Source organism: Misgurnus anguillicaudatus, chromosome 1 (genome assembly GCF_027580225.2).
Source record: "Misgurnus anguillicaudatus chromosome 1, ASM2758022v2, whole genome shotgun sequence".
Lineage (NCBI taxonomy): Eukaryota > Metazoa > Chordata > Actinopteri > Cypriniformes > Cobitidae > Misgurnus > Misgurnus anguillicaudatus.
The window spans coordinates 11,674,270-11,692,856 of NC_073337.2; the positions used below are offsets into that span (position 1 = coordinate 11,674,270).

The window sequence follows — 18,587 nt, forward strand, 5'->3', positions numbered from 1 at the left end:
TTACTTGCAGCTGGTTGCCGGTAACTTACCGTAGATTTACATTTATATTATTTACTGGCAACAGTTTGTTCAAAGTTAAATGAACATTAAACAATAACAAGTCTTTATATTTACAGAATAAAACTATAAAATAACAGCATGATGCAAAGCATTCTGGGAACCATAAATCCTTATTAACCTTTTTTTTCAGATTTTGTTTCCCAGAATGCTTTGAATGAGGCTGTTATTTTAGTTTTATTCTGTAAAGATAAATACTTACTAATGTTTAATTTAACTTTGAACAAATTGTTGCCAGTAATATAAATGTAAATCTACGGTAAGTTACCGGCAACCAGCTGCAAGTAACACTGTAATTTCTACAAATTTTTTTTACAGTGTAGCCTTGCTTTATTAATAACCCAAAATGTGTTCTGTCCAATATTTACCCAGCTTTGGTTTAAAAATAATACATCAGAATTTAGAGTGTTTAGCTATTCTAAGTTCACTTTACATGGAATATTACTCTGTTAGAGCAAATTATGCACAATTTCGTGATGTCACCTTTATAATAGATTACTGTAGAACAACATTTTGATGTGTTTCTTGTTTGTGTTTTGGGGACAGATCAGAGCCAGTTATGATTTTGTCTGAGTAACTTGGGGTTAAAATATTATGTACAATATGTTTTTCAGTTAATCGATTAATCTGTAGATTATTATGTTTAGGTAGGAGTTATCTAAACAAGGGGTTTTCACACTTTATAATGGTAAAGGACAACACAAGTGTATTTCTTTCGAAGTTTAACTCCTGGCAGGATTGCATTGTGAGCGAATCTTTCAAACGTGGTAAGGAGCGTCACATTTCCAGCTGATGTCAGAGGTATTTCGACCAATCACAACATACAGATTAGCTGGCCAATCAGGGACACAGCACTTTTAAGATTGATGAGCTTTGTACCAAATCAGAGCGTTTAAGGAAAACAATATATTTGGAGCTACAAAAAGTGTTCGGTATGTGAAAAATAATGTGTTTTTGAACCATAAACCACGCAAACACATTGTATTATACCAAATACACAAAATAATTTTTGCAATGAAATAGGTGCACTTTAAATCTCTCACGTTGAATGTTGTGAATCCATTTTATATATATATATATATATATATATATATATATACATGGTTGGTCGTGAACCAAAATTTTCATTAACCAATCAGATTGCAGAATTAAGATTAGTGTGCATGTTAGATTTAGGATTGGGTTAGGGGCTTTTAAGAAATACTCCTCAAACTAATATTTCACACTAATTTGAGGGTTTAAAATGGTTAGGGTTTGAGTTAAGGGTAGGTTGGGGTATCTTTGATTAAAACATTGATCAAGGATAAAAAAAAAATGTTGACCCAGGATCACATCTTACTTAGTGAAATCACGGCGACCATATATACATATATATATATATATATAAATACCTGTAGTGGCATTTTGTGGACAGATTTCCACTACATATACATATACATACATATTATTTAGGGCAAACAGAAAGAACTGTTTATTTAAATAAAATTGTCTGGAAGGCATTCAACTTTTGTGAAAATCCTAAAAAAGCTGGTGCTGGCTGGCAACTTTTTTGAAAACGCTGGCGTGGAAAGAGTTAATTTCTCTGTGTATAGGCTTATACCATTTGAACGTTGTGACTGAAACTTTGTAATACTGGCACATCTCGTGGCAAGTAAATTAATAAATGTAAACATGATGCAGACAACACTAAAGCGAGTATACACTCCAAAAAAAACAAACGGTGCTATATAGCACCAAAACAATCGCCCTGGACCGCAACGATAGAAGAACCACTCCAGTGCCACACAGCACCGGTGAAGAACCAGCGAAGCACCAGCGAAGCACCAGTGCAGAACCACACAGGGGCCATATAGCACCACATATGGTTCTACATAGCACTATATGGTTCTACACTGGTGCTTCACTGGTGCTTCACTGGTTCTTCACCGGTGCTATATGGCACTTAAAATGGTTCTTCTATCGTTACGATTCAAAGCAACTGTTTTGGTGCTATATAGCACCGTTTGTTTTTTAGAGTGTATACAGATTTATTCTGCCCGCTTGCCATGATTCACTAATTGTTTCAAAACAATGTGTGTATGTGGCTGTTCATATTAAGTTTAAAACACATGAAACATCAGTAAAAATTGAAAAATGTTAAAGACTGCTGAAAGTAAACACGAGTGCATACAGTATTCATAAATACTCTTTTTCTGAAAGTAGTTTAATAATACCACAATGGAGATAGAAGGGCTGTACTGGAGACAATCAAAGACAGGCCGACTATATTCACACTTTTTGGTGTTTGATATTAACAGTATGTACCCAAACTACAGAACTGTCTTCAGTTCAAACAACTGTTTGCAGAAGCAGCCTTAAAATTAATAATAATACTTAATTACATTTATATAGCGCTTTTCTACAGCACTCAAAGCCCTCTACATATGAAAGGGGGGGTTCTTCTCAATCACCATCAATGCGCACCATTGTAGCAAATTGACAATATAAACAAATAAGCAATGTCATGCCTTTTTTATCACAATAGTTATGACAGACACCTGTAACCACTGAAACAGAAACTAAAGGAAACGTGATGCCCGTGTTATCCCTACAAGGCTGAGTGTTAGATCCTATTTATAGTTATAAATACAGTACGTTCAGAAAGTATTCAGACTTTGTTCAGTTTTGTTATGTTGCAACTTAATACTACAATCCTTTAAATTCATTTTCTTATTACTCAGTACCCCATAATGACAAAGTGAAAACAGAATTTTAGAAATGTCTGTAAATTAGATTAAAAAAAAACCCAATACATCACAGTTACGCAAGTAATAAGACCCATTACTTATTTGAACCACCTTTGGATGTAGTTAAAACCTTGAGTCTTTTTGGGATGCAACAAGCTTTGCACACCTGGACTGGGGTAATTTTCTGCCATGAATTGAATAATATTAAGCTGCAACATAACGCAATTGAACACAGTGTATTCAGAAAGACCCCCTTCACTTTATGCAAACAAAACTACAGAGGTAAATGTTTTACTGTCAGTAACAGTCTGCAATGGCAAAATTGAAGATGTTAAGAGTACTTATTTAGTTTGAATTTATTTTTCTTTATTAAAAAACACACATACACAATCACACACACACATCCAAGCCCAGCATTTAAGTCACTTGGTCACTGAGAAGTGGAGTTTACGTTCTGCAGAAGCTTGCTGTTCATGTTCAACAAGTTCCACAAAGAGTGGTGCAGTTCGCCAAGCATGTACTGTAAGTGCCAATTAGTCTTGAATGTTTCAGATAGACAACAAATCTTCAGAGGAAGATACTCAGGATCCTAAAGGTTGGTTTGTGCCCCTGGTGGTTGTTTTCTGCATTCAATTCATGTGGAGTTAAAGATCTTCATGTTTTTCTGGTGAATTAACATCTTGGGAATCTTCAGAATTAATTGTAAGCACGTCCTGATTCTCTTCTGATGACAAAAAGATAGTGATAGAAGTGACAATATATTTGCATAATACAATACAATACAATACAATACAATACATTACAGAATGGCAAGCTCCCCTTTAACTGATATCATTTCAAATATCATCTTCCTGTCTGGTATAAACATGACGAATGACAATTTTTGAATATTAAAACAATGGTTTAATTATTTTAAATCAAGCCAGTTTTCCTTTGATCTCTGGGCAAAACCTCACCGACCAACACATTGGGTCACATATCCAGGCGTTCCAAAAAGGCATACGTGGTCTAGTTACATGAAGGTGATGAAGGGGTGAAAGTTTGATCCCCTCTTGTTTACATTTTTTCTCATGAATTATCCTTCCATGATCACAAATTGTCTTCCAACACCTTTTAATGACCTTTATCCCAGGTCTCAGAAAATAAGCATTTAGTTATAAAGAATTACAGTAATCATGATTTTATGGAAATTAAGAAATTATTATAAAGTATGAGGTACTACTACAGTATATGTTAAACTGATTAACAATTTTAAAAGGGACACTCCACTTTTTTTAAAAATAGGCTAAATTTCCAGCTCCCCTAGAGTAAAGGATTAGTCCATTTTCTTAAAAAAATCATCCAGATAATTTACTCACCACCACCATATTATCCAAAATGTTGATGTCTTTCTTTTTTCAGTCGAGAAGAAATTGTGTTTTAAAAAAAAAAAAAAACATTCCAGGATTTTTCTAATTTTAATGGACTTTAATGGACCCCAACACTTAATTTTTTTTAAACAGAGTTTTAAAAGACTCTAAACGATCCCAAATGAGGCATAAGGGTCTTATCTAGCAAAATGATTGTCATTTTTGACAAGAAAAAAAAAATGCACTTTTTAACCACAACCTCTCGTCTTCCTCTTCTCCTGCGACGCTGCAACTGCGTGACCTCACGTAATACGTCATCACGTCAAGAGGTCACGGATGACGAATGTGAAACTACGCCCCAGTGTTTACAAGTGTGGAGAAAGAGGGCCGTTCCGACGTTGTTGTATGTGGAATGATACAAATTAATGTCTTTGTGTCAGTTTATTGTTTAAAATGGTCCGCAAATGTGTGTTTCACATATATAACACGTGACCTTTCTACGTCACTATGCAATTACATGAGGTCGCGCTGGCGCTTCACAGGACCGGAGGTAGACAAGAAGTTGTGGTTTTAAAGTGCATATTTTTTATTTTCTTGTCAAAAATGACAATCGTTTCGCTAGATAAGACCCTTATGACACGTTTGGGATCGTTTAGAGTCCTTTGAAAGTCTGTTGAAAAAAACTGTTAAGTGTTGAGTTAAGTGTTAAGTGTTGGGTTCCATAAAAGTCCATTAAAATTAGAAAAATCCTGGAATGTTTTCCTCAAAAAACACAATTTCTTCTCGACTGAACAAAGAAAGACAACATCTTGGACGAAATGGTGGTGAGTAAATTATCAGTTTTTTTAAGAAAATGGACTAATCCTTTAAACATTTGATTTTTTACCATTTTGGAATTGATTCAGCTGATCTCCGGGTCTGGCGGTAGCACTTTTAGCATAGCTTAGCATAATCCATTGAATCTAATTAGACCATTAGCATCACACTCAAAAATGTCCAAAGAATTGCGATTTTTGCGGCAGCAAAGTCCTTGATTTTTATGCCGGAATGAGAGTATAGTTCCCTTCCATACTGGCCTAGAAATCACAACTTTTAATTTTCCGTCAGTCTTAGTACACAATGTAACTACAGAAGAGTCAAGTTTTAAATAGGAAAAATATTAAAATTCTTTGGACATTTTTGAGCGCGATGCTAATGGTCTAATCAGATTCAATGGATTGTGCTAAGCTAGGCTAAAACCAAAAGCCAGCCCCCGGAGATCAGCTGAATGGATTCCAAAATGGTAAAAATCACATGTTTAACTCTAGGACAGCTAGAAAATGAGTATTTTTTTAAAAAAAGTGGAGTGTCCCTTTAACATTATATACATTAGTCCTCATACATATTCCTGTAGGCTTTTGTTCTGTCAACCTGTTATGCCCTAGCATTTTGTATACGATGAGCCCATGCCACCAAGTTCACGGAGAAGGCATACGGCACTAAGATACAAGCTACACTGTCTAAATCATCTAGTTGTAGAGTAGTATCATTTTATAGCTCATTCTTCACATATGATATATGGTGCACAATTACTTTTATGGCTCAGAGCTCCAGAGCTTGGCTTGAACAAGTCTAAGAACCCAAGCTGAATCTAGCAGAGACAAGTTCAAAACTCAAGCAAGGTGTCACAGCAAAACATTACAACGGATAACGTTACATCCAAACTTACCTTGTGTTTGCTGTTTGAGACAGATTCCATCCTGCTCTTGAAAACCACTGATACATTGGCACATGAAGCTTCCTTCAGTGTTAACACACTCCTGATGTTCTTTAGTACATACTGCTTCAGACTGCTCACACTCATTTATATCTGCAAGGACAGAGAAAGGTCTTACTGTAAATTCACATCGCCAAAAAATAGCTCTGGTTATCCTGCCATATCTTTATGACTTGCTATAATACGTTAATAACCTAAGCCTGTACATGACATTGTTCCGGTATGTGTGGTACATACATGAGAGTCCGAAATTGCTCACTCATTTGTGTTCACTTCTTCCCCATATATTGTACTCAAATGTCATTCGCAATATAAAGAAATGAAAGAGTAAACAAGAGTAAACAAGTAAGTGGTTTCAGACAGCAAATGTTTTTGGGCATGAATGTAATTCATACCTGTGCATGTGCCTTCCTCATTCTTATAGCCATCAGCACATGCGAGGCAGTTATCAGCACCGGGTCCTTTACAACCAGAGCACCTTGTATTACATGCTAGGAAATAGTAACATAAACAGGTATCAATAGCACTGTCAATTCTGTACAATGTACATCATTTTGTGGAATTTTTTTATTTACTTCAACCAACCTTTACAGAAAAAAGAACCGTCTGTGTTTAGGCAGTACTGATCATCTTTACATGGCAGTGGATCTTTGGAACATTCATCAATGTCTGTCATATTTAAGTTTGGAAAATACAGAGAAACAGTATAAATACAGGTAAACATGACATGGACAAGATCTAAAAATGTACAAAACTTAAGTGGTCAAACCCGGTAAGACTTTTTAAGTCATGCAAAATTAGCATTTTTGTTGAAAAAAAAACCCCCAAGAAAAATGTTTCTTGAGTAACTATCCATTGTCTGCACAGTTGCGCTATTTCATGTGTCATTCTAGCAAAATAACCACTAATTAGTTTTGGGGATCACCTTGTTGGGTTAATTAATTGACTGGAAGTTACAATAACAAGGTAACTATTTAAAGTAAGGTTATATTCATTACCATGACTTAAAGGCTTAAATTATACAATTAAAAAAAATTCACTGGTCTAGATTTTTCATGACTATGAGAACCCTGTTCTTACCAACACATGCTCCTTCCTGGTCTTTCTCCCAACCCTTCATACAATCTTTACAATCCCGACTGGTTCCTCCAGAGCAGCCAACACAAGACTCATGACACTCTTAATAATCAATCAGAAAGTGTCTATGGTTATGCATATAACTGCAAAGAAATGTATACCTCCCAGATGACCCCCAAATACATACATGCATAAACAAACAAAAACATACATAAACACATACAAACATACAGTCATACACTGTACCACAAAACCAGTCGTAAGGTTTTTTTTATTGAGATTTGTAGATTATCTGAAAGCTAAATACGTTTTCTATGAATATATAGTTTGTTAAGGTAGGAAAATATTTGGCTGAGAAACAACGATTTGAAAGTCTGGAATCTGATGGTGAAAAAATCTAATGCTGAGTCCCAATTCGCCTACTTATACTACGACCTAAAAGTATGTACTGTTTTTGTGAGGAAAACGTACATACTTTTGAGTGTGTATCAAAAGAGTATGCACGTTCTGGGACGTACTTCGATGACGTCATGCAACGTGAACGATAACGTGGTTGCCTAGTTACGCACACCACGACTGTTTATTTCAATATTATATACAATATTTCATTCATTCTTATAACTTATGTCCAATATAATTTTATTTACTATTCCCATCTTTTATTCTCATCCTTTTTTCATAATACATTTTACAATGTGTTCTACCCAGTTGAGGAGTGAAGCAAAGCGTCATTGTAGAACCAAACGCAGGTCGTTTGTGAGGCAGCTGGTTCTGACATTCATGTGCAATGTATGTAAGGAAAGCTACTTTTACTTACGTATATAACTCAAAAACACTCAGATGAAAATGAACCATGCTTTTACTATAGTAAAAGTGTAGTAACCATGTTTCTTTCGTTGGACTAATAAAGTTAACATTTGTACAGCCACAGTATTACTACAAATAAGCAAGAGGGTCAGTGTGGTTAAGCTCTGCCTTCCCGCACGCAATGGGTTGTGGGCAATATTAGCCATTAGAGTGTGCATTGATCTGCACTTCGAATTCTAACAGGAAATAGTAGACCATCCGGGTATCTTTGGGATACTCATTTCAACATACTACGATTTGGGACGTACTAATTCTAGTTTCAAATACTATATAGGATGGATAGTATGCGAATTGGGACTCAGCAAAAATGTTGAGAAAATCACATTTAAAGGTCAAAGTTCAAATAAAGTTTCTAGAAACGCATCTTACTAATAAAAAGGTTTGTTACAACGCTCTCTACTGGCTTACCGCTGAAATAAAGTTGTAAATTAATGTTGAATGAATAGGCTTTTATATAAAAACCAAACTTCCCCACAACGGGTAGCAACAATCGCAAGTTTGATACATTTACGGTAGAAAATTTACAAAATATTAGGGATGCATGTCTACAAAATATCTTCATGGAACATCTTTACATAATATACTAATGATTTTTGGCATAAAAGAAAATTGTATTATTTTGACCCATGCAATGTATTTTTGGCTTTTTCTACAAATATAACCATGCGACTTACGACTGGTTTTGTGGTCCATGGTCACATATATTATGCAGAATATGGTATAAATTCTAAATTCAACATGTAGGATGAGCAGAGCACAACATAAAACAGAATTAGTATGTGTTAAGGTACTATACACAACAGTCTTTTGCTGGCATGAAAGTAAATTTGTTTATCACGTTTTTGTCACCAAATATATTATTTTAATCACTAGCTGCTTTTACATGGACAATTGTAATAGGTTGTTTAAATGTTCAATCCAAATAAAAAAGCTTTATGTAAATACCTCAATCGGAATAAAAAGAGCCAAATCGATTAAAAATCTAATCTAATTGTAATTCACTTAAAAGGACATGTAAACACTTGATTGGGATGACAACTGAAACTGGGACACCCTCCACGTGTGCAATCTCCTTCTTCTTTTCTTTTTTAACGGCCCACTTAATGGTGCATTTCCGACACCTACTTGAGTGTGGCGCATATGCAATGACTTAGAATTGGCGTAATGATGTATGACGCAAGGAATGAAAGCTTTTGTTCAAGTGACTGTCTTGTCATTCTTAAACCACGTTGTCCGATCAGTCCATGATTTATACTGTGATCCACAAACGTATGTGTTTGGACTCACTTTGGCGGAAAGTTTCTGCAGACCAGCGTGAAGTCAAACACTCTTTTTGGGCACAAGTTAATAGGTATTTTTGCTCATGCTTGATAATCAGTGCTTTAGAGTGATATGCACCTGGCCCCAAGTTAACTTTTGGTCTGGTCTGTGCTTGTTTATTGATCTGGCTAGCGACTACACAGACCTCTGGAACAAATACCTTGTGGAAAATACAAATTTTTTTGGTTTCCAAAAGATGAGGACAGCCAGGCAAGCTTTTTTATTTATTAATAAGTCAGCTGTGTGCTGACGGACCAGCGCGGTCCACATCTTTCTACTAATAGAAAGCTGAGGCTTATCCAAAATGTCGCTAGAGTTGTTGCTATGCACTTTTCTAAAACGGTTCCAAAATGTCACTAGAGTTGTTGCTAAACTGGCAAAACTAGTTTGTGCATCCTCCTGTTTGTGTGTGTCTGTGTGTGACGTGGGAGCTGAAGCGAAGGAAGAGACAAGGGTCTGACTGTAACTGACAGATGCTTTGCAGAAACAACAGTGCAAACACAACAATAGAGATCTTTATATTAATATAAAAAGTGTCAAATATTTTTATTTGGTTTTGAAACTATGGCAGGACAAAGACTGTGGCAGGTCACCATAGGCTAAGTAATAAAATGCAATTAAATTCAGTTCTGATGTATTTATATATAAATGTTATATAAAACACCAGCAAGCACAAAATCGTGTGTGGGGCACTGCGTTGGGGTCAAGCATACCCATCTTCTTTAGGAACAAAATGCTAATGTGCTAACGTGATCAAACAAAAATATTTATTAAGTCTAAATGGGTGATTCTCACGAAACCATTGAAACACCACGGCACTAATGATTTTAGCTTTAAAATGTGTAATATAGTAACATTAAAAAGCATCAGAATTAACACAATACTGTGTTCTACCTTGCACAATGTGTGATTTCAACATAAGAATTTATAATTGTAAATTTTATCTCATTTTCTGCTGAAATTCTCATTACAGCAATGTGTCCGGCTGTGTTTGAACATGCGTTATGTTGTAATTTAATCAAATTAACACAAAAATATTAAGAAAAAAAATAAATGGATGTTTTGCTAGACTACTTTAGATGACAGAAAAAACATTTACTGAATATTCATGTATAATAATAATGAAGAAAAATTAGGAAAATGATGTGTCCATGCCTAATGTTCTCATCCTCCGCAACACTTTTTGAGAACAGTTTAAGCACACATACAGAATTTGAATAAAGTTTGATTTTGAGTGACCAAGCACATGGACCAGTTACTTCAAGATGGCTACCAGGTAAGATCATTTTTTTACAGTTAATTTGAAATATTGTCTTGTCAGAATGCTTACACGACATTTTGATTATCATTACAGCAACAGATGCTTATTAAATGTTAATTTAATTAATAGAAGCATAATACTTTTTTTTAAATGCATGTGCAGAATCTCCAAATTATGTTCTTTCAGGTTTGTCATGTCATTTTGAAAATATGTCAGTGTTGATGTTTTCTGACTGTTGCGGTAATGAGATTTTTTAGGACTCATTTTTTAAATTATGTTACAAAAAGTGTTAAATGATAAGTAAAAGTTTTTAAATTAATGTTCCCATTTACTCCAGACTTTGTTTTTCAATGTCTGGTGGGAAAACAAGTAAATTTAAGCAATTTTTACATTTTCATGCTTGACATTTTTAAAACCAAGTTTTCGTGAGAATCACCCAAATATCAGCAGATATATCGGCCTCTGCAATGTACCGGTCAAGCACTAATTGAACCACATTTCTAGCAAGTGTTCCAACTAACCTGTCTGTTACAATTAACCCCACCCATGGGGTAAGTTGTAACATTTGCACTTCTGTCACTTTGTGTGTAACTGTTTGAGTAGGTTCTAGTAAAAAAAGTGTTCATTTGTAGCAGAGATTGCATGTTGCTTTCATAAAAACATGTTTTATGTTATGCCCGCTCTCCCCTACTAGTAGCAAATCATCTACACTTGAGTCAGCATGGATTGAACGGCATGACATTAGTTTACCTTTGCACAGGGAGAAGGTATCATTTCTCAGGTCACTAAAATATCCATCGCTGCAGTCCAAACAAAACTCTCCTTCATATCCTTTATCACAACTGCACTTCCCATTTCCATCCCTTGTTCCATCTCCATCACATTTTCCATTACCATGACATGGTTTTTCCGATCCCCCTATGCAGGCTTGGACAAAAACAAAATAATATTTTGTTATTTCACTTCATGTTTTTTTTTTTATTTAATTTCAAAATATTTATAGCTAACAACACTTAAAAGCAGAGGGGATGAACTAAAGCCTGTCAGGCACCTTTATCAGCCTGTTTTTATATTTATTAGAGCCACAGAGTTGGTGCAAAGGATTATTAGGGCCCAAGCATCAAGGATGTTTTTGGTATGTTTTTTCACTATTATTATTTGTTTTTCATTTTCTCCTTTAAAGTACTTGCACATCTTTGAGGCAAAGTATTTGATGCAAAGGATTTTTGGTATCTCTAATGTGTTGACACAGCAACGCAATAAAGAAGCATCAAAAATATGATACAAGAAGTGGCCTATATATTTTGGGTGCATCATATGATGTTGATGATGGTGTTTACATCTGGTATTAAGATGCGTTTTTGTCGATCAGATCACAACCCTTGAGTTTTAAAGTCTGCGATACTTCAGAGGAAAAAAGTTTCTCGAACCACCATACGCAAACAACCCCACATGCACTCATTTTATTGAGGTGATTGCTGATACAATGAAAAGCGCACAAACTTTTTCAGTCCCCTTTATATCTTTTATGATTGACAGAGACTCAGATACGTATATGAGGCAATGCCAAATTATTTTTGTGCAGCTAGTTCAGTATATTGACATCCAGCAGTGCTCAGTAAAACAAAGATAATGAAATTTAACTTTTCATATTTGAAATGAGAATAAAAATAACTTTACTGATACTAATATCCAGTAAGTAAACAGTTAAATGTTTATAATAGATTTAGGGAAAAGTAGCATGTTGATTTTTTGCTTTACAAAAAACGAGGAGTATGGTAAAAATGCTGTTAGAGAAGTTTATCTATAAACAAGCAATTATCTGTATTAATTTATAATAAATATACAGCCACAGAAAAATTAAGAGACCACTCCAGTTTTGCCTTTAATCATCATTTCTACATGTCATATACATTTCAATTTACATCAAGATGTGCCTATGCTGTACCTCAAAAACTTTTATACTGCTTTGCAGTTTGCTCTGACAATGAACTGGAATATAGTGCGAGGACCCTTTGAGGCACCTAACATCCCTGTAAAGTTGGCATACCTGTCAGTAACCAGGCATGGGCGTGGCAACAAAACTGAATAGCGTCACCTCATCCAGGCAATGTCTGGGATGAAGTTGCTTGGATCTGCACAGGACTTGGTATAATTATTGGCCCCATAATGAAGAGTCAATATTACCAGTTTTTTTTACTCCACCCAACAGGAAGTTGGCTATGTTGGATGACATAATTGGATTATTATCGGAACAAAAATAATTTAATATATTATCCGTGATTATAAGGTATGGTTGCAGTGATTTTGTTTTGGAACCTTGAAAAATCTTATACTTTCCCTTCATGACTCGATCAACAAACAAGTGTAGGGCTGTTATTTTTTGTCAGATTCCAACAAATGTATACATCATAAAGGTTTTTAATAGAGAATGTGAAAATAACGTTTTTTGAAAATATACTCATTGCACCTCATTTTGCCAGGATGGGTCATATTTAAAAAAAAACAACAACAGTGTATGCATTTAAACCTGTTAGGAAACTCTTAAACAATAATAGGAAACTTTAAAATACCATATAATGGCCACTTTAAAATTTGGTGAACAGTCATTACTTTGCATGTGGGTGATATCAAATTATCATCTTTAAAACCATATTTCATTGATTTTGACTGGCCGGTCGTGACATTCCAAGGCATGTTATTCACAGATAACAACTGGCAGGAAAAATATGCACATTATTTGTGCAGTAAGGATTTGAAGAAGGGCATACTCTATGCATACTGCAAGTAAATTTTATAGTTTCTTATTGTAATATGCTATACCGATGAAGATAAAGATCTGAATTGACTTACTGTTGCAGTCGGGACCAAATGAGCCTTTAGGGCAACACACTTTAATGGTGTCTATACAAAACCACTTAAACAGATCTGGGTGTCTTGCTTTCCTACATCCAAAATGCAAATAAATAAATAAATAAATGCAACACAAGATTTATTTTACTAAATATATGCATTCATTTTCTTAAGTATAATAAAGAAGAAAGTTGAAAATGAAGCCTTTTACAACATAAATTGTCCATGTGTAGTCCTGACCTCTTGAACCACCAGGTCTCAAAATGTTCTTCATGTTCTTCTACCATGTGGTTGCACTCAAAACTGCTGCTGTCACACAAGCCCTCTAGTATCTCCATGAGCCGAATTTCACTAAAGATACCATACATTTGAATGATCATTAGCAGAGACAGGCAATGGCAATAATAGGGGATTATTTGCTGTCATTAAAAGAAACACATGAATACCGTACCATGATTTCTCTAAGTGTTTATGTTATTATCTAGCCGTTTCTCAATGTCAAGGAAGTATCCTCGGAAGCCAGATTTCAAGGATGCTACATCATCGACGTCCGTCGTAGGACTGTTCCAATGTCAAGGATCCTCGGAATTTCAGCCAAGGACTGAGTCCTTCGTTTGAGAAATATCCCATATACAGGAAAGGATGCATATATGTATCCTTCGCGCGCTGAAATCACCCACAATCCTATGCGCGCAGCACTGAAAGCACACCTTTCATTGATGCAATGACGTGCTAGCCTGTTCCATTTAACATGTTCTCCGAATGCTTAAAGGCGGAGTCCACGATGTTTGAAAAACGCTTTGGAAAAGGAGACGGGCCGACTACCAAAACACACTTATGGCCAATCAAATCAAATCAAATCAAATGCCGGGTTGCGTATGTGTGGGGCGGGTCTATCAACAGAAGGTCCAGATTCTATTGGGGTAGGGGCGTGTTTGTTTGGGTGATTTCAAATATCAACATTGGCTTTCAAACATCATGGACTCCGCCTTTAAAAGGAGCCTTGCCTAGCCTCTGAAGGAAGTGACTTGTAAGGACTAGTCCTGCCAAGGAAGTATCCTTGACATTGAGAAACGGCCCCCATCTACCCTTCCCTCCTAAATCTGTAAACCTAGGGGAACACTGTCACATATGCAATGTGTGAAACCGGACTTAGAAGTTGTGTCTGAAACTACCAAATGAAGTATCCAAGTTATCTCACTTATCTATATCCACGTGAAAGAGTAGAGGTGGGGAATAATTAGCATATTTATAGATCCACATATACTAGATTAGGCAAAGACGAAGAAGAGTTACATTAAGAAATTATTGTCACAAGACAAACTTTTTAACATATGCTATAATGATGCTAAAGATAAGATTCAAGTGTTAAAATGATCGACCTCAGGAATGTAAGTTTTTCATTTTTATTATTCTTACCTCGATTCATATTTAGAGAGTTTTCGTTCTTCCCATGCCGTGTTTCCACCACCAAAATTTTGCTTTGCTGTTTTTTCCAATCCCTGAAAGAAAAATTAAAGTTTAACCTATGTCCAGTTTCTTTTTTTATCTATCACGCATTTTACTATAAATCAACAGGGCCCAGTTTTCAAGAAAATGTATTTGGCTCAAATTGATACGGATTTGAAAATCCTATGTTTTGCTATCCAGGATCACCTGATCCATCTTACTTTTATGCCAGTTTTTTAAAGGAACGTTGAATTGGATCACTGTGCTCCAAATACCTGTTTACCAGAGTCTTTAATGGAACCAACAGTGTGGCCTACTGGCTTAGCAAAGAAAAACAGAGGCAAAATGTTTGTTTTAATTTTAAGAAACAGAAACACTTTAATAAACAGAAATATTTTACATTCCTTATTTTGTTGTTAAATAACAAAACAAAAACAAAACTATCCAAGTCAAAAATTATTTACAGGACAGATACCAGCTCTTTCCATCTCTGCCTTTAGAAGACGTATCTTCATCTGCACTTTTTTCTGCTGCAGTTGGGTAAGCAAGATGTGTTCTTTACCCAGTTCAATTTGCACTTCTGCTCTTTCGGTTTCCTGTTTCAGAAGCAACTCACAGCTGTCACCACCCTGGTTTTGTACCTGAGGAAAGTTTGCGTTTTCTTGTAGGAACGTCTTGGACTGTCTTCATTACATCCACTGGGGATCGATCTTCCTCCTCAATCACTGTAGTCAAGTCCCGGACAAATATTTCCTCTGCAGAAGAATCGCATTCTTATAAAGTCCTAGTCTCTGTAATTGTGGCCTCTCCATCTGCTTCTATGCCTTCAATGCCATGCAGAGCCTTTGATTTTTCTTTTTATCAAGGACCATATTAGTGAAATTTCCCCCTCTTATATGGCCTGTTACCTGTTTGGGGGTTCTTGGCTTCAGTAAGGTCTTTCGTTGCCTTAGGTTCTTCCATTGCAAAAAACTTGTTTTATGGTCCTCTTTTTGCCAGACCCCATGGCATTGACATTATTTGGTTATGTCCTTCCAAATGTTGCATTTTCCTTTTTTGGAAACTTCTCCAGCCTTTGCAGAGCTGAAATCTCCTACTATCAAGGCAAAATTGACACAAACACTCAAACAGCACGTATAAACTCCCACCATGGCTAATGACACCTTTTCCAGTTGCAAACACACCTGAGCTGGCAGCTTCAACTCCTCACATTGCAAAACATGATGTGCCATTCAATGCTTAAATGGAGTCCTGAAGAGACAGTTTGCTTATCTTAACTACGTTTTTCTCAACATTTAAACTTGTTTTTCTTCAAAACTCTAGACATTTTTGCAATGAATTATAAGCGATGTGTTTTTAATGAAGTAATAAATTTTGTGTTACATACTAAAATATCAACCACTGTTTTAACCAACAAATGCTGTAATTAATGATGATGCATTTATTGTATTTACCAAATTAAAACCATCAGCATATCGCCTAGAGCAGGATAAAAGACAAATATGACAAACCGAAACTACCTAATAGCATGAGTAGGGACGCGCAAAAAATATCAATACAGCTAACTATCGTGATACTTTTTTCCACGATAGTGTATCGATATTTTAAAAACCCAACAAATCCCTCTGTGTGCATCAAACGACCTCCTCCGCCGCTGCTGTAGTTCTCGCTGTCCAGTTTTCTGTCATATATGGCCAGTTAGCGGGAGTGAGAAAATGGCAGAAAATTTTAAAACACCTGCAGCTTTTAAAACCGACATGTGGAAGCATTTTGGCTTAAAAAAGTTAAAAAATTCAGCTCTATTTTTTTACATTTTTGATACAAAATGGAAAAAGTATTGCAATGTATTGCAACATGCAATGTATTGTATCATATCATGATACATTGTATCATAACCCATGTATCGTGATACGTATAGCAGTGGTTCTCAAACTTTTCCAGCATGTGGCCCCTTTGTGTACAGTGCATTCATTTGCCCCCCCAAAAAAATATTTATGACAAATTTGTTCTAAAACATAACACTTAGACAAAGCATATAAAAGTATACAAAGTAGTGCTGTCAGTTAATAGCCTTATTTTTTTTAGGTTTAATTACACAGAATTCATAATAAATTAAAGTTCATTGAAATACAAAAGTGAGCAAGGAACAAATAGATGCTGGTACTTAATTGTAGACATTTTAAATATAAATCGCCTTTGGAAACTTTTCAAATAACATCTGTCAAATAGCACATTGCAATGTTGACCCCTAAATGTCTGCTAGTGTAGTTTTAGTGTATCAACTTCGTTATCTATAAGATACAACATGATGATATTGGAATTTAATTCAAATTATGACATTCTGATAACTAGGAGAGCCTTAACTAACAGTTAACTATTTTGTTAATGCCCTAGTTTGGTTTTATTAGATAAAGAAAGACAGGTAGAAACATACACATAAAAATGAAATACATACCTTATCAAAATTTTCTGTAATTTGTCTGCATGTTGAGCATAACGTTTTAGAGTCCTTTGTACAGACAGATCCAAGCACCAAAAGAAAACAGTACAACTGCCAAACACGATATAAACATGCCATGTTACTGATACAAAGGGTCTTACTCGTTTTCGAGGAGAAAATGCTTTCTCTGAGTTGCAAAAGCTGGGTTAGATGTCCCTGCTAAATCAAAATCTAATATCTGACATAATAACCGACTCGTTATGCATATTGGTACAGTTGTAGCTAACATGCCGGCTTTTCAACAGCAAGACAAATTCGGATTTCCGCGTCAGCCCCTTGATACGATTGTGTCTCTCTATGATTGGTCAAGTGTTCCTGTCAATCATTTATTACCCAATTAACCGTGGCCACGTGAGGTACATTCAAGAAAATATTTTAAAGAGAGAATTTATTGGATGAGTTGCGGGCAGTTTATGTCAGATTACTACACTGTGTTTATGAAACAAACCAGAATAAAGCGTGAAAATGGCGCACCGTTTCAAATAAATAGGCTATGAAAAGTACAAAGCTAATATTTCAGTAGAACATTCATTTTAGTTGTTTTAGTGCAGTACCTGTATGAGGAAAACAATGATTCACGTGCTCTATGTCGTTGGTATCGGACATACTGTAGAAGTCTGTCAAGTATGGAAAGCCGATAGGACAAATATTTCTTTAGAAATAACCTTTATTTAAAATGCTTTATTTAATGATTACAAGGTATCAGTGACCACAACAGCGACATACAAAGCTCGTCACAACATGTATGCAGCCCTTCATATGTGTGGCCCGTCATTTCAAAATATGTGTTCGGTTTATCATGTATTTTTTTTAAATGTATAATAAAGGTGCAAAAAGTAATAAACAAAAATATGAAAATATGTCAATATTTATTTATTTTTGTTAAAAAGTACTGAATACAGTTCTAATTAAAATTTAAACCGTTAACATTGCATTTTAAAAATACAACATCCATTTATATTTTATTTTTCTTGTCATGGTTAAAAAGAAAAAATGATTGGACCAAAAAGTACACAGACCCGGATTGTATACAGATCCGTTTTCTCGTTTCTACATATTTCATTTCAGATTTGTGTTTCTTCATTACATATGAGGAGCAGACCTAAACTCTGTGCTCACCCCTGTTTGACACCCAGATCTAAATGTACCTTACATTGTAAGTAAGACGTTACTTACAATATAACAATAACCAATATTTGTCTTTGTGGCCTTCCATACATGAGCTCGCAATGATCTTAGATACTTCAGTTATACATATCAAATCTGCGTGCGTGTGCGAAGAACTGAATTAGCCAGATCATAATTAGCAAAATCTGATTATCATTCTAGATTCTAGAATTTGCCATTTAATCACGGATGCAAGCGACGTAGG

The 18,587-nt window shown here is 35.3% G+C and overlaps 1 protein-coding gene across 1 annotated transcript; it reads right to left on the minus strand.

The window, feature by feature from the left end:
* Positions 1-3,121: 3,121 nt before the first annotated feature.
* On the minus strand, positions 3,122-17,503 carry creld2 (cysteine-rich with EGF-like domains 2). The gene is made up of 10 exons (XM_055190908.2): positions 17,171-17,503; positions 14,686-14,768; positions 13,507-13,617; positions 13,267-13,358; positions 11,164-11,340; positions 6,969-7,067; positions 6,474-6,557; positions 6,284-6,379; positions 5,841-5,981; positions 3,122-3,507 (listed from the first exon to the last, which is right to left on the minus strand). The coding sequence occupies exons 1-10, from the start codon at positions 17,291-17,293 to the stop codon at positions 3,428-3,430; spliced, it is 1,086 nt and encodes a 361-aa protein (XP_055046883.2). The 5' UTR covers positions 17,294-17,503; the 3' UTR covers positions 3,122-3,427.
* Positions 17,504-18,587: the final 1,084 nt, after the last annotated feature.